At 38.5% G+C, this 15432-nt stretch overlaps 1 protein-coding gene across 4 annotated transcripts in view; it reads right to left on the bottom strand.

The window, feature by feature from the left end:
* Positions 1-8352: 8352 nt before the first annotated feature.
* The window catches only part of SPIN1 (spindlin 1), a 65560-nt gene continuing 58480 nt past the window's right edge, over positions 8353-15432 (bottom strand). For 3 of the 4 annotated variants that reach the window (XM_015849358.2, XM_015849357.2, XM_015849359.2), the window contains exons 5-6: positions 15070-15303; positions 8353-13066 (exon numbers count right to left, since the gene is read on the bottom strand). In XM_015849358.2, coding sequence (XP_015704844.1) covers positions 12867-13066; positions 15070-15303 — 434 coding nt within the window. In that variant the 3' untranslated portion in view covers positions 8353-12866. The remainder of the gene's footprint in view (positions 13067-15069; positions 15304-15432) is intronic. The other variant, XM_032441190.1, reaches the window with a different exon arrangement.

Below are 15432 nucleotides of genomic sequence, written 5' to 3'. Positions count from 1 at the left end.
TAAGCCAAGCATTGAGTTTTCTAATCTTTGAGGTTTCTAAGCATTAAGGCCTCTATGCATTGAGGTTTGTAAGCATTTGGGATGCTAAGCATTGAGGTTTCAAAGCAATAAAATTTCTCAGCATTGAGGTTTCTAAGCATTGAGGATTCTAAGCATTGAGGATTCTAAGCAATGCATGGAGGATGCTAAGCATTGAGGATTCTAAGCATTGAGGATTCTAAGCTAAGCATAAATCCTTCTACATATGCATAACCAAGCAGGGGAGGGCCTATCGCGTTACATCCCGAGTGTTCGTGCACGCCTAATGCAACAGGAGTGTTCTCATTAGAGTTGTTAAAACTACTGTGATTATTCCATTCCCTTGTCCCCTGATAATAACAGAGCTCTTTATGCAGAACATGTGATCTTTTGTCAAGGGAAGTGGCATTAGTTCATAAGACGACACTATCAGAATGGTTGCAAACAGTATTTGTTCAGTAGAAGCCTCTGGGAAAACCAAAAATAAAATAATTAAAGTAAAAATTAAATTTCCCATCACATAACGTTGCATTTCTTACTTTGCTAGAAATATCATATCATATCATAGAACGGCCTGGGTTGAAAGGAACCACAATGATCATGTAGTTTCAACACCCCTGCTATGCGCAGGGTCGCCAACCACTAGATCAGGCTGCCCAGAGCCACGTCCAGCCTGGCCTTGAAAATAAACATTTAAATGCTGAATTTATTATAATATTCTAGTGTAACTTTGTTTAGTTCTGTCTTTTAATCTGAAAGCAAGACTTTCAAGTTATTTTTACTCAGATTACAAGGAAAATCCTACTTCCCACTTGTGTTTAGCCTTAGTTAACTATAAATGAGTTAATTATAAATCCAAATTTTGACAAACCTATAAGAATAAATAAGAATATCAAGATCAGTTGTGGGGATGGGATTGTGGAACTCAGAGTTGACTTAAAATAAGTTAGCAGCTGAGTACAGATTCATTACTGCGCAAGCTAGATTTTTATACACTAGATACAATTGTGGCATAAGAAGATTGGGTAATTAGTATACGGTGCAACATATAGTTGTTTGCCTTCTCCCAAATACACGGTCTAATAACATCCTGACACTCAGACAACTCATGACCCTCGCCATGGCCTAGTTCTTGTTTTTCTGCTTCTCCTGTTCATTAAGCTTTCTTATGAGGCCGTAATATCCTTGAAGTTATCATGTCCTCCCTGTTCTCTCAGCCAACTCCCAACTATCAGTCACATAAATCTATTTATGTTTTCTATGATTGAGGGCATTATTCTGAGAAAGAGAGATGGAAGAAATGAAAAACAAGCAATAGTTGTTCAACCTTGCTAACTCCCACATACTGTGGTTACCCTTAAGGCAGTATAATTCCATATCCCTCTGGCTGCAAATCTAGTGTCTGCATTCTATAGCTTACAGATCTATATATAGTTTACATATCTACAGGTGTATGTAAGATCTATGTCAGCTATATGCAAGTTAAATACAAGAAGATTCCAGAAAGTTCAAATATTTTCTGAATGTATCCTTCACTTTCTCCATTGACTGTCTCTCTGATAGCAGGGACTATTCTGAGAAACAAATAATATGATTCAATTAGCATTTCCAATACAGGCTTTTAAGAGTCCAGATAGCACTTGCAGTATATATACTATACTCAATATTTAATTGAAAAGGTTTTAGACTCAAGGTTTCAATGTGCTTGTTTCTAAAGCATTCTGTAGAAAATGTATACCTATATTGCACAACTAACAATTACAAGCCATGTAATCAGAGAATAGAGCCATAAGGCAAGAGCTGACTGAACATCCCTCAGAGGAGCATGCTTAGAGGTTGGAAGTTTCTTGGATCTGTGTTGAGTTTAATCAGTAGCACACTGCATATGCAGTACATGTATTCATTACACTCTAATTAAAAATTGAAAGAGACAAACATAATCAAGGTAAACTTTGCTTGAGCAAAATTAAGTGAGTCCCTGAAGAAGTAAGATTAAAGTCAGATTAAGTAAGTTTATTTTAGGTTGGATATTAGGAAACACTTGGTTTACAGAAAGGGTTGTTAGGCACTGGAGTAGACTCCCCAGGGAGGTGGTTGAGTCACCATCCCTCGATGTGTCTAAAAACCTTTTGGATGTGGTGCTAAGGGATTTGATTTAGGTTGTTAGCTAGGGTAGTATGGTTAAGTCATGGTTGGACTCAGTGATCTGTAAGGTCTTTTCCAACCTGAGCGATTCTATGATTCTATGATCCTATCAGTGCTGTAGAATAGTATCTGACTTCCAAACGGGTACAACAGGGAAACGGGGTGATGCAGCAGCAGTGTGGAAACACTTACGCTTGCAGATGAATCAAGGAGTCCCCAGAAGGATAAAAGTTCGCAGCAAGGAAAGCTTCCAGCCTTAATGAGGACGACTACTAGCATTTCATCCAGTGACCACCAGATGGAGCCCAGGTACCCCTCCGAACAGTTTAGAGCATATGTGCAAAAGGGCAGAACGGTGTGTTAACTGGAAACTCAGTGTGTATGTAACCCATTTGGGGAAAATCTCATAAACATGTATGTACTTTGCCTTTATATATATAGCTGTGTGCTCCTTCTGTGTGCATTTTTGGTGGAACGATCCCCCATGTACCTAGTGCTGTAGTAAAGGAATACCTGCTCGATATAACTCACTGGCAAGTCAAGTTATTCTATAGAGTTTTTTAATGTTGCAGCTATAAAAAAACACTGAAGTAACATTCTGCTCAAGTTGTTTTAAATTTAAATTTAACTCTTTTCATTCTTTAGATGTTTATTTGTTCAATGTAATTAAGTAGACTTTTTGTTTTTGTTTTTGTTTTGTTTTTCATAATGAGACCTCTGATTGGTCCGTCCCTCTGTGCCTTACTAGAAATGTAAGGCCAAGATCTCCTGCAAAATCCAGTTTAGTCCACTAATGTCTCAAACTACTGCTGCCATATTTGTTTTTGACAGAAAAAGCCTGACAGTAAAAAGGACTCTGGTAGGAGGGACTCCTGAGTTTTGTTAGTAGTTTCAGTTGCTTTGTTTCAGTAGTAAATGGCAAATACAGAAGCAAATGGCCTTGCTGCAGATAAACAAATCCTCTTATCCTCTTCTAGCAAAACTCAAATAATCATGGAAAGTTCAGCCAGCATCTACTTCTGTCACCCTTGGTACTCAGCCTCTATTCTACCTAGATTGACTTTGAATGATTTAATTAATGCAATGATTTTACATGATCATTCACATTCTTGTTTTGAAAGAGTTTTGTTTCAAAGAATAACAGAATTATACTGTTCTTATTTACAGATGGGAAGATAATACTACTGAAATGCTTGTCATGTCTAACAGAACCATTTCAGCATAACTGTGTTTCAGCTTAATCTTTAAAGTATATATTTTGAAAAATTTGTATTATTTTTTAATTAATTATTGTTTTTATTATGGTTGAACATAGTATGTGAGATCAAAAAAGACAGAGTATGCTTTGAGTACCTGTGTCTGTATTCCCTTTGTTCAAATTTCCCATTGCATACCTTTTCTCCATTAGCAAATAAAGGACAAAAATAAAATTCAACTCTATGGCAGTATTGTACAGCTGAAATCTAGAACATTCTTCTGTGAAATGCAAGCTGCCAGTGTAGCTCCTCCTGTCATCTGAAATCCAGGAAGAAAACTCTATAATTAATTCCAGTGTGGTGTTAGAAAGCAGCATTCCTTTATTCCTCACAATACATACCAGGTGACTTGACAAGCAAGCACGCTCTCTCAAAGTTCAGGTTCTACATCTGAACAGTTAAGACATACATATGTAGTACACTGGCATATACATTCATTCTTTTTCAAGGACTCGTGCTAATGTCCCCTTGGGCATGCTTAGTGGTATCTCAGTGGTCGAGTGCCCACCTACTTCTTCCCCTTTTTTCTTCACAATTAGCTTCATCACCAAGGCCTTTGACTCACATTCATCCACTCTGGAAGATTTCCACTGCACACTAGGCCACAGCGAGCAACTTTTTAAAAGTGTATGCGGAAACTAAGGAAAATGTCCTTGCACCTTCTGAGGCAAAAGATGAAGGTATTCTGTTATGTCTCCAGTGCAAAACTGTTGAGGAAAATAAGACTATTAATCCACTAAAGCTGAAATGAAAAGTTTTAGAACTATCACTTATGGATTCAGTTTGCTAAACAAAGGTATTGGTTCTTAAAATAATGTACCAATCCCTATTGCTAAATGAACTAACCTACATCACCCCCTGTACTGTTGCTGTAAATTGGTCCATCAAGAAACTCAGACTCAGGTTGGAGTCATAGAAGTAGGCATTCATTAATAATAGCACTGGATGTGCTTACCTCAGAAACCTTGATACAAGATAAGTTTTTGCCTGTGGGTAAGTAATAGAGTATGTGCATTCTTGAGAGATAAAAGGAGAGTCTGGCTGGCATGTAACTTTATGCAGTGTCCTCCCTTGAGAGGATCACTGTGGGGAGAGTGGGTGACCAAATATAAAGGCTAATAAGACACACATAAGACAACAGCCTTTATCTTTTGAAAACACTCATTTTGTCCCAACCAAAGATTGCTGTGGAATGCAAGAACAACCAAAGAAGTCTCTGAACACACATAAGAAAGACAAAGGAGAATGTCTTGATATCTGTTCATCAGATTTGAGGCTAATTGAACAGTATGAATGGTAGATCCTGTCTGACAAGCCTGATTTCATTATATAACAGGGTGACCTGCTTAGTGGTTGAGGGTAAGGCTGTCAATGTGGTCTACATGGACTTCAGTAAGGCCTTTGACACTGTCCCCCATAACATTCTCATGGAGAAGCCTGCATTTGTCGGGTCCTGCATTTGGTCACAACAACCCCAGGCTACCCTACAAGCTTGGGGAGGTGTGGCTGGAAAGCTACCTGATGGAAAGGGACCTTGGTGTGCTGATGGACAGTCGGCTGAATATGAGCCAGCAGTGTGCCCAGCTGTCCAAGAAGGCCAATGGCATCTTGGCTTGTATCAGGAATGGTGTGGTGAGCAGGACTTGGGAAGTCATCCTGCCACTGTACTCGGCGTTGGTGAGGCCTCACCCTGAGTACTGTGTTCAGTTTTGGGCACCTCAGTACAAAAAGGACATGGAGATAATGGAGCAGGTCGAGAGAAGGGCAACAAGGCTATGAGGTGAGGCTGTAGGAGCTGTGTCTGTTTAGTCTGCGGAAAAAGAGGCTGAGGGGAGACCTTATTGCTCTCTTCCAATATCTGAAAGGTGCTTACAGTGAGAGTGGGGCAAGACTCTTCTCACAGGTGACAGGACAAGGGGAAATGGCCTCAAGTTACACCAAGGTAAGTTTAGGTTGGATGTTAGAAAACGCTTTACAGAAAGGGTAGTTAAACACTGGAATAGGCTTCCCAGTGAGGTGGTTGAGTCACCATCCCTGGATGTGTTTCAGAGCCGTTTGGATGTGTGCTCGGAGATATGATTTAGCAGGGTGTTGTTAGAGTTAGGGTACTGTGGTTAGGCTGCAGTTGGACTTGATGATCTTTAAGGTCTTTTCCAACCTAAGTAATTCTATGATGCTATGATTCAAGCCACCCTCCACCATGGTAAGCACATAACGCTTACCATTGCAAGATCATGGCAAGGTGATATAAGATATATATATATATATATATATATACATATCTTGCCAAACAAGGAGTCATTTCTTTCAAAAAAATATAGCCTGTTCATACAGACAAGGAACCCTGCAGGTGGGAATGCAGAGTATAGTAGTATTAAATCTGCAGCTCCAGCGAGGATTCCTACCTACCTCCACAAGTAAGATGCGCCTTTGGGGAGGAAGACTAGTGTGGATGAACAGGGAACTTTTCCTTAGACTCCAGGAAAAAAAAAAAAAAAAAAAAAGAGTCTAAATCTTGTGGAAGAATGCATGGGCAACTTGACTTGGGGAGAGTACAAAGAAGTTGCTAGGATGTGCAAGGAAAAAATTAGAAAGGCAAAAGGCAAACTTGAATTCAGCCTGGCCACTACAGTAGAAGAGAACAAAACACTTTTTTTACAGATATATTAGCAGTAAGTGTAGGGCTATGGAGAACTTCCACCCTTTACTGGATGTGGCAGGGAATAAGGATAAGGTTCTCAGTAAGGCTGAGGTTCTCATAACCTTTACATCTGTCTTTAAAAATCAGACAAGTTATTCTTGGGGTACTCTACTCCCTGACCTGGAAGTCTGGGATGGGAAACAGAATAAACCCCCCACAATTCAGGTGAAGACAGAGACCTACTACTCCACCTCACAAGTACATGGGGCCAGATGGAATCCATCTGAGGGTGCTGATGAAGCTGGCAGAGATGACTGCAGCGCCGCTTTCCAAAATCTATCAAATGTTCTAGTCAATCTTAGACATCTGAAAAGATTGGAGAATTGCCAGTGTGACCTCTATCTACAAGATTTGTAAGGATCTGGAAAACCACAGGCCTGTCAGCCTGACCTTGGTGTCAGGCAGGTTACAGATCAGATGATCGTGAGATCATACAGCATGTGTAGAACAGCTGGGGGATGAGGTCCAGCCAGCATGGGTTCATGAAAGGCATGTTCTGTTTGACCAACCTGATCTATGATTGAGTGGCATACCTGGTAGATGAGGGAAAGGCTGTCAGCGTAGTCTTCCTGGACTTCAGTAAAGACTTAGGCACCATCTCCCACACTATTCTCCTAGAGAAGATGGCAGCTCATGCCTTGGACAGGCATACTCTTGTCTGGGTAAAGAACTGTCTGGAGGACCAGGACCAGAGAGTGGTGGTGAATGGAGTTAAATTCATTTGGTGACTGGGTCATGAGTGGTGCTCCCCAGCGGTCGGTATTGGGGCCTGTTCTGTTTAATATCTTAATTGAGGACCTGGATGAGAATAAAGTCCAGTAACACACCCCCCCCCCCTCCCATCCTCGTTGGTTCCTCCACCACCTGCATCAGAAAGTTGTCTCTGGACCACGCGTGCCTGGCCATGTTGCTCATCCAGCAAATGTCTGGATAACTGAAGTCACCCGTAAGCACCAGAGCCTGGGATCATGATGCTACTTCCAGTTGCTTACGGAAGGCCTCATCAACCTCCTCCTCCTGATCAGGGGGCCTGTAGTACATACCCACAGCAGTGTCACCCTTACCAGCCTGCCCCTTGATTCTCACCCACAGGCTCTCCACTGCTCCGTCACTCTCCCACCCAGGTGGAGTTCAATACATTCTAGCTGCTCTCTCACATGAAGAACAACTAGAAAATCCCACTTTGCCAGCCGATTTTTCCTAAAAAGCACATAGCCCTCCACAACATTCCAGTCATGTGAACTGTCCGAACACATCTCCATCACCACAGTGAGATCATGGCTTTGTGACTACATGCAGATCTCCAACTCTTCCTGTTTATTTCCCATGCTGTGTGCATTAGTGTACAGACAAGGGAAGCAGCATCCCCATGCTCCTCTCCATCCCTATGAACTCCACCCTCTTCACCCATCAAGATTTGTTTTGAGCCTTGAACCACCCACTCAACCCCAAAGGCCCTCATTTTGTCCCCTTCCCCCTTCATACCTAGTTTAAAGACCTTTCAATAAGTCCCGCCAGTTCCTCGGCTAGGATCCTCAAAATAATTAGCAACATAATTGTACAGTTAGCAACAATTCATGACATAGTCAGCATGAATACATATGTAATATTTTGTCATACACATTGCAAGAATATCCTGCATGAGATTGATCAAACCAGAGAACAAGTCATGACTTGCCCAAGGAAGTGCCTGAAAAGGCATCCGGAAGGCCTGGCATTCCCGCCTCCCACCTGAAAAATACCCTGGTACTCTTTGTTTAACAAAGGAGGTATCCTCAGGATGGAAGAAGACTTGGAGAGAATCACCATATCAACATGATAAGTACTGAGACATCTTGGAAACAGCAGGACTGGCACAAGATAGCACATGAATCAACAAGTGTCAGAATGTAATTAACAACCTTAAATCTTTGGTATGATTGTGAACCTGGAGCACCCACCCAGCCAATGGGAAAACAGGGGAGGGAGCTGGCATGGGGGAGACAAGGTACAAAAGCAGTACTATTGCATCCATAAGGGTGCTTCAGTTTGCAAGATGGCCAACATTAAAATTGCAAATAAAATCTGAAAATGCAAAATTTAAGGGGAATTTCCATTACTACAGTAATGGAGAATTTAAATGTCTTTGTTTAAATATGGCTTTGTTTAAATTTTCCTTAATGAAAACAGATACTACAAAACTGAGGTTGGTTCAACAGCTGTAATACACAAGTTCAGGCAGTGGTCAAAATATTTATATCTTTTCACCACAATTTAATGTAGGCAGCTCATGCAGATTAACATTTAGTACACGAATGTGATGCTTCTGCTAAGCAGTCTTAGATCCTCCTAATTTGCAGAGGTATACAATATACAGAGGGACCAGTCTTTCATGCAACATGATATAATAAGGAAAGAACTAGGTGAATAGAAGAGGCTTGGGTATTCATCCTAACTGCATGCTAGCATGCTACATACAGATCTTCAGCCTACATCTAATGAGCTTTCTAAATTTGGTGACAAAACATGTATTTCAGGGTATCTGAACAATACTTGCCACTCTGAGGGAAAAATAAAGATTCAACATGGATGGTCTGTCTTGGTAATTCATCTTTACTAACATAAAAGAATAAAGTCCTCATATAGTAGTGTTAAGCTCCTGTTGCTTAAGAAAAATTGCAGCATCATGATGGTATTTACTACTTGTTACCTTGTTGTTTTGGATCTTCTTAGTAATTAAAAGACAAAACAGAACTAACAACAACAACAAAAATTAAACAAAGTAAGTCAAAGCAGACAAATATATCACCTAACAACTACCAAATGCTTTTGCATTTTCCCACCACTGAAATTCTTCTTGGTGTGCTCTGAAAATAAATGCCTCTTCACAAGTGCACTGTGCAGTCCCCCAAATGGGCATTTTTCTGTGTTTGTAAAATACAATTTAAACACTATACTTCATCTTCAGCCAAAAAAAAAAAATTTAGCTTTGCAAGTAATCCTATTTCATAAGGTCAGAATACATTGCTCAGCACTGATTAGAAAACTGTAGAACTGCTTCTTTGCAATCTGAAAACAAATCACTACATTTTGTTCACGAGAACAGAGCTTATAGTCGTAAGTTGCACATAAAGGGTTTATTTTAAATGTTTTAAGGATAGAGTTACATCATAATTATAAAAATTACTTACAGAATTAAGTAACAGATTTAAAGTGTTTATACTTCTAAATGCAGAGAACAGGGAACTGTCTACATTGTTCAAAAACAAAAAAACCAACCAAACAAAAAAATAAACAACAACAACAAAAAAAAAAAAAAAAAAAAAAAAGCTATAAAGATGAAGTCATTACCTAATTTTAAAATGTGAACACGAAGACCTTTGAACTATACACATACCAAGATCCATCCAAATTGCACAAATGATGTAAAATACAAAAAACACAGCATTTTCAAGGAACCAGACGCTGCTTTTACTATCATTCTTTTTACATATGCAACCAATAAATTTTATCTGAAGAGAAAGACTTCATTTTTAATTCTTTTTTAAATTAAATCATCTACTAGTTTCAATAAGAGGGGATTTTCCCATACTTTATTCCTTAGCTTAAGAATTTGGCACTCAAAGGAAAAATGCAGTGTTTTACTGGTGTGACTTTATTTATTTGTTAACAGAATAAACGGTCCCTTTAAATGCTGTATGACACATACAACTGGAAAAATTACCTTCTGTTGGCACTATGCTTGTCTCACCGGTGCATTTAATCCTACTAACAACCATTAAAACAGCACAATAAGCAAATTCACAAAAAACTGAACACAAAATAAAAACAGAACAAAACCAAAACCTAAACATTTTTAACATGCAACCTTAGTTTGTTACACTGAACGTTCTAACCCTCTAAGCATGCAAAAAATGATGGTCTGCATTTAACTTTTTTTCCTTTTAAAAAGTTTTACATGGCAGCCTGACATCACACACGCACACACACACAATATACAACAGTACTACAGCAGGTAAATGTGAAAGGCCAATAATTTTTATACAAAGATCCATGGCCTGTGCCATCACGGGCCCCACGTACTTTTGGAAAGTAATGTTGAACCCCTAGAACAAGGAACCAACATTTAGTTACCAGGGTAACGCAAGCACTGCATGCAGATCTGAAACATGAGCCAGCCTAAAACAAAGCCCAAAGAAGATGGGCAGGGAGTGGAATTAGTGTCAAGCCTCAAAAAGGTGGTTTAAGCTACTGAAAAAAAAAAAAGGAACAAAAGAAAGTGGAAAGAAGAAAAGATTAAAAGAAATACCCATACAGTAGCCAATGGGGACATCTAAAAACAACCATAAAATTTACAGTTTATAGATTATACTCTAATTGGCAGAATATGTGGTGTATTAAAGTGGCTTGTAGACAACCCACAAATGCAAGCCTAATGCTAAAAGTGTTCTAGTAGATCTAATCCTTGGATCTTTCAAAACAAACTTCGTACTCCTCAGATGTATAGCCCCACACTCAGTGTACTAAGTTATTCGTACGTCTTGTGTGTCATCAATACACTCACTCATTCTTGTGCCAGAAATATCAACTTGGGCTCATGGAGCCAGGCTCAGCTTTGAGATTTACATGCAGGACTCTTAAGAGTCAATAGAAAACACATATAACAGATCTGCAGGATGAAAACACTGTGTTGCAAATCTGCTCACTTTGTTCAAAAGATAAGGAATATTTACTCAGTTTTACTTAGTGCTTAAGGACTGCATTGAAAAACTATTCACTATGAGACAATAGCCTGCCTTTGGTTGCCCATGATGAAATAACCAGACATAATGCAATATAAAAGCAATGGAGGAAGAATTAAGGTATCATACTTATATGGTGAGTATTTGTTACCATTCAACAGCAAAATGAGGCACAAGCCTTAAGGCTAAAATATGAAATCAGGCAAAAAAATGGACAGAAAGGGGCTTAAACCACCAAGTCTTCGGTACTCCCAAATCTGAGATCACACAGACCTATGATCTCTGATTAACAGCATCTCTCCTGTATCCTTCCACTAATGGCATAAGGAAGGATTTCAGAGTACATGTTCCATCAACAGCACTGTCACCACAAAACTGCCCTTCCATGAAGCAGTTCTTGGAAACTTGCAGAGTTCTGCCTTAGTGTAACATGACAATTTTGTTTCTGTGCTGATTGTTGTTGCCATTCTTATGCTTTCAAAAGCTGCCACACTTGCAAGAACAAAAAACAAAACAAAACAACAACAACAACAACAACTAAAAAAAAATCCCACCCCACCAAAAACCCTAATCTTAATTTGCAACTATCCTGCAAGATTAAAACTGTGAAAGGATTTTGCTGCTGTGGGCTACTAGGTACTTCCACAATCTAATGCAGATGGCTGAACCACTGAGACTGCCTGTAGCTTCCATGAGACAGCACACCACTGGCATGCAGAACTGTAGTGTTCACAGAATGAAATTCAAGTAACAGCATATCTCAAAGTAAGTACAATCTACACCACAAAAGGCAACAACAGATTTAAGCCGTAGATTTGTCTGGACACTCCTTATGTGGAAAAGCCAAAAAAAAATTAAGCTGTGAAGGGTCCTTTTTTAATCAAAATAGTTACAAACAAACAAATCAAAGAAGAAAACAAACAAACAAAAAATCAAGCAAACAACAGAATGCAACAGACTGAGTAGAAGGCAACAAATGCCTCTCCATCTCTACCGTTATGTCTTCAATAAAAAATGACTCCTGTACCCTCTATCCCCCTTGAGACTGTATTTACCACAGTAAAATATAACTATTGTTAGGCATCTAATCCACACATTCAGGTTGCTAGATTTTGGTATTACATGAGAGACTACTGATTGCCAATGTGTAGTCTAAAGTCTTCCAAAGTAGCATATGTATACTGTTAAACTCATGGCACCAAGCACTTGTGTTTTGCTAAGAGTGTAATGAACAAATAAAGAAGTACAACATTTAGGACTGAAGGCAGCCTTGTTGCATGTATTTTACTGGTTCCTACAACTTGTAAATACGGGCTATTAAGCTTGCATTTTCTAGTTAACTGGTTATACAGATTAAATACATTTTTATAGTTTAAAGACTTTTCACTGAAAGGTGCAAGTCAAACACTTGATATTCTACAGCCATGTGACTACTAAAAATGCGCAAGTATTTCCATGTACTACAAATTCTTAAGAAGCTGTATTTAAAAAAAAGTGTAGAAACACAGCAGACTGATGTTACTTGGGTTAGGCACTCCTTAATGCTGCACAAATCATTCAAACCTTTCAGTAACAACAACTCTGTCCCAACCCTAAAAACAAGGACTGCCAGTAGCCAAGAAATTAAATTTAATGTTACAAAAGAAGGCATATCAAAATATCAAACTACACTTGCATGAGGTGAGTGCAAAGTTGAAGAAAGTTAAAATCTATGAAAAAAATTAGATTAAGGATTACAATACTAGATCAACTTTATACAGCCTGAATTTGCAGCTGTTTTTTGCTTTTAACTCACTCCTGTCCAGATATACTGACTTCCTCCAAGAAAAGGAGTTCTCCTACACAAAATGTGTCATGTTCACATAATTTTTTTCCTATTATTCAGAACAAAACAGTTTTGCTGGCAGAGATTGTGGGTTCGCAGGGACATGTAAGCTTTCATTAAACTGGAAAGCAGTCAAGTCTTTTTGTCTACAAATTTTACATTTAACAGTTCCACAAATTTGGCAGAGTTCACAATGATGTCTAGGATGTCTTCACCAAATCGTAGACATAAATATGGAAATCATCATCAAACTTGATGAAATAGACAGATGGTTTGGCTTCAACTTGATGAATGACCATGCCAGTCCGTTTTGAGCCATCTTCTTTGGCATATTCCACTTGTTTGCCTACCAGGCTGTCCACAACTTCACCTGGTTCCCGTTCTGCAGGAGGTGAATCATCTGTAACACAAAACCAGTGTACTTTGGTAGGCATAGATGGAATTTCAGTATGGAAAACAACATCAGACTTGTCTGCAAAACCAGTAAGAAACTATCAGAACTTTTAAATACATAGTATGCTGTTAGTTTTGTTCAGACAAAGATTTAATAACCAGTGTACTTCTGAAAACGTACAGTTGCATATTTTTTTAGACTGCCAATAATACAAAAGTTCAGTTTTACAAAGTCATGAACAACACTTTTTGTTGTTTAATCTTAATCAAAAAGGTTTACATACATGTTATCAAAAATCTTTGTGGATTACTGAATTTATGCTACCAACAGGAATAAGTCTGGATCTCATCAGCAGCCCTTCCTACCCCGTACACACACACTATGTGATGTTTGAATATATGCAACAAGCACACCTCTTTGTCAGAAAAGGCTTTTGATTTGACATAGGAGTAGATATCATTACAAAAATCTGATCATATTATTTGCTTTGCTAGCAAAATCTACCCAGAAGTACCCTCATATTTTTGGACAATGTTTATGCCAATTATGGATGCAAAAAGACAGGTAAATTTCAGAACAAATATGATAAGCAGTAATAGCAGCATACTGGAGAACTGGAAGCTAACCTCACCTAAAAAAACACATTCTTTCTCTGCTTCTTTTATGAAGTTTCTTTGTAAATGTACAGTTCATCCGTAAATGCATCATCACAAATTGTTATCACTCTCTCAGAAGCAGTTTTATGTTAAAGTATTTGTTGACAAAACATATGCTTAACTCATTTTAATTTAGAAAGAATTGTGCAGTACTTACACAGTTTTAGTATCAAAACCAGTAACATGTTTGCCCCTTACAGAAAAAAAGCTTACATGAAGTTATTGACATTTTCATGTCCTCACATACACAAAGACAAGTAACAACCCAAGCTTGAGACTATAAAAAGAAACTTCTCTGTAAGTTTTAGTTCTAACACTATGGCAAATTCTACTTTATCCAGTACACTTGGAACAATATTTATACTGTGAAAATTCTTCACATTACTCAGAAAAGCCATAAAAACATTTATTTCAAGAAACAAGGAACAAAACACTCCACACTAATCTGCTGGTTTTTTTCCTTCATCTTGCAACACATGAAAGAAAATTAATTTCCAATAGTTTAAGTGCTTCTTTTCCCCAGTAAACTACTTGAAGGTTTTCTACTTTGAAGACACCTACCTCAGCTACATTAATTTGACTACAAGAGTTAACTTTCTTTTAAGAACTGCTTCAGAAATACAAATCAAAAGCAATCACTGTTAGCTATGATACCTCTTTCCATGTAGGAACAATAGTGGAAAGCTTCTGGTTTGTAAAGTTTCCTTAAAAACTCCAGATAGAACCTCTTCCATAAGAGCAAGTGCATATTTTCAGCAAAGTTAAGAATAATTATGGAAAACCGCATTCCTCCGATTACTGCATACTCCTCTGCTGATTAAAAATTGTACTTCTCAACAGTTAATTCTTCTTATTTTAACATTACCTGCAAACTTAGCACGCTTCTGAGTACTGTGTCCAGATCACTTAGAAAAATGCTGAACAGAACTGGCCCTAAAATGGAGCCTTGGGAACCCCAACAGACTGATGTAACCCCATTTACTACAACTCTGACCCCAAATGTCAGCCAACTGTTCATCCGCTTTACCTTAGTCCTTAAGCAGAGGATCTCAACTATGTAGTTGCCAAATGCATGCTCCATGCAGCCCAAAATCAAATCTGGAATTGCATCCACAATCAGCTCTAGCCCAATCTACAAATATGTCCAGAACTGTATCTAGAGTGAATGAGTAGTTTTTAAGCAGACAAACAAACAAACCACCCCCACAACTTCTGAGATTAACAGAACTGCATTCATACAAGATCATGTCCATGAAAACAAACTCCCATGTCCATAAACAAACCACAGGCAAATATTTATATAAAAAGGTGCCACTTTTCAGAAGAAAAAAAAAATGTAATGGGCCTACTTACTTGAATCAGGCATAATGCGAAGGTCTCCCTCTTTATAATCATCTAAGAGTTGGTACATGTACAAGACAGGATCTTTCTCATAGGTAATATAAAACCATGTGTTCATAATAGGAGCTCGAGCCAAGACCATCCCCCTCCATTCATCTTTTGAGCCATCTTCTGTCTCAAACATATGTTCCACAGCTTTGCCAATCATTGTGTCTGCCAGATGGGCATCACTAATTCGAGATGAAGCTGCAATGACAGCATTCCGTAAGTTGATTCAAAAGCACAGATACATGCCATGGTGAAAACCAGTTTCATTTTCATGATTTACAAACAAATTTGATTTGAAGTTAGTCAATTAATACACAAAGCAAATAC

This window comes from Coturnix japonica, chromosome Z, assembly GCF_001577835.2.
Source record: "Coturnix japonica isolate 7356 chromosome Z, Coturnix japonica 2.1, whole genome shotgun sequence".
NCBI classification, from domain to species: domain Eukaryota; kingdom Metazoa; phylum Chordata; class Aves; order Galliformes; family Phasianidae; genus Coturnix; species Coturnix japonica.
The sequence above is the reverse complement of the archived record's forward strand: the minus strand, read 5'-3'. Positions and strand labels throughout refer to the sequence as shown.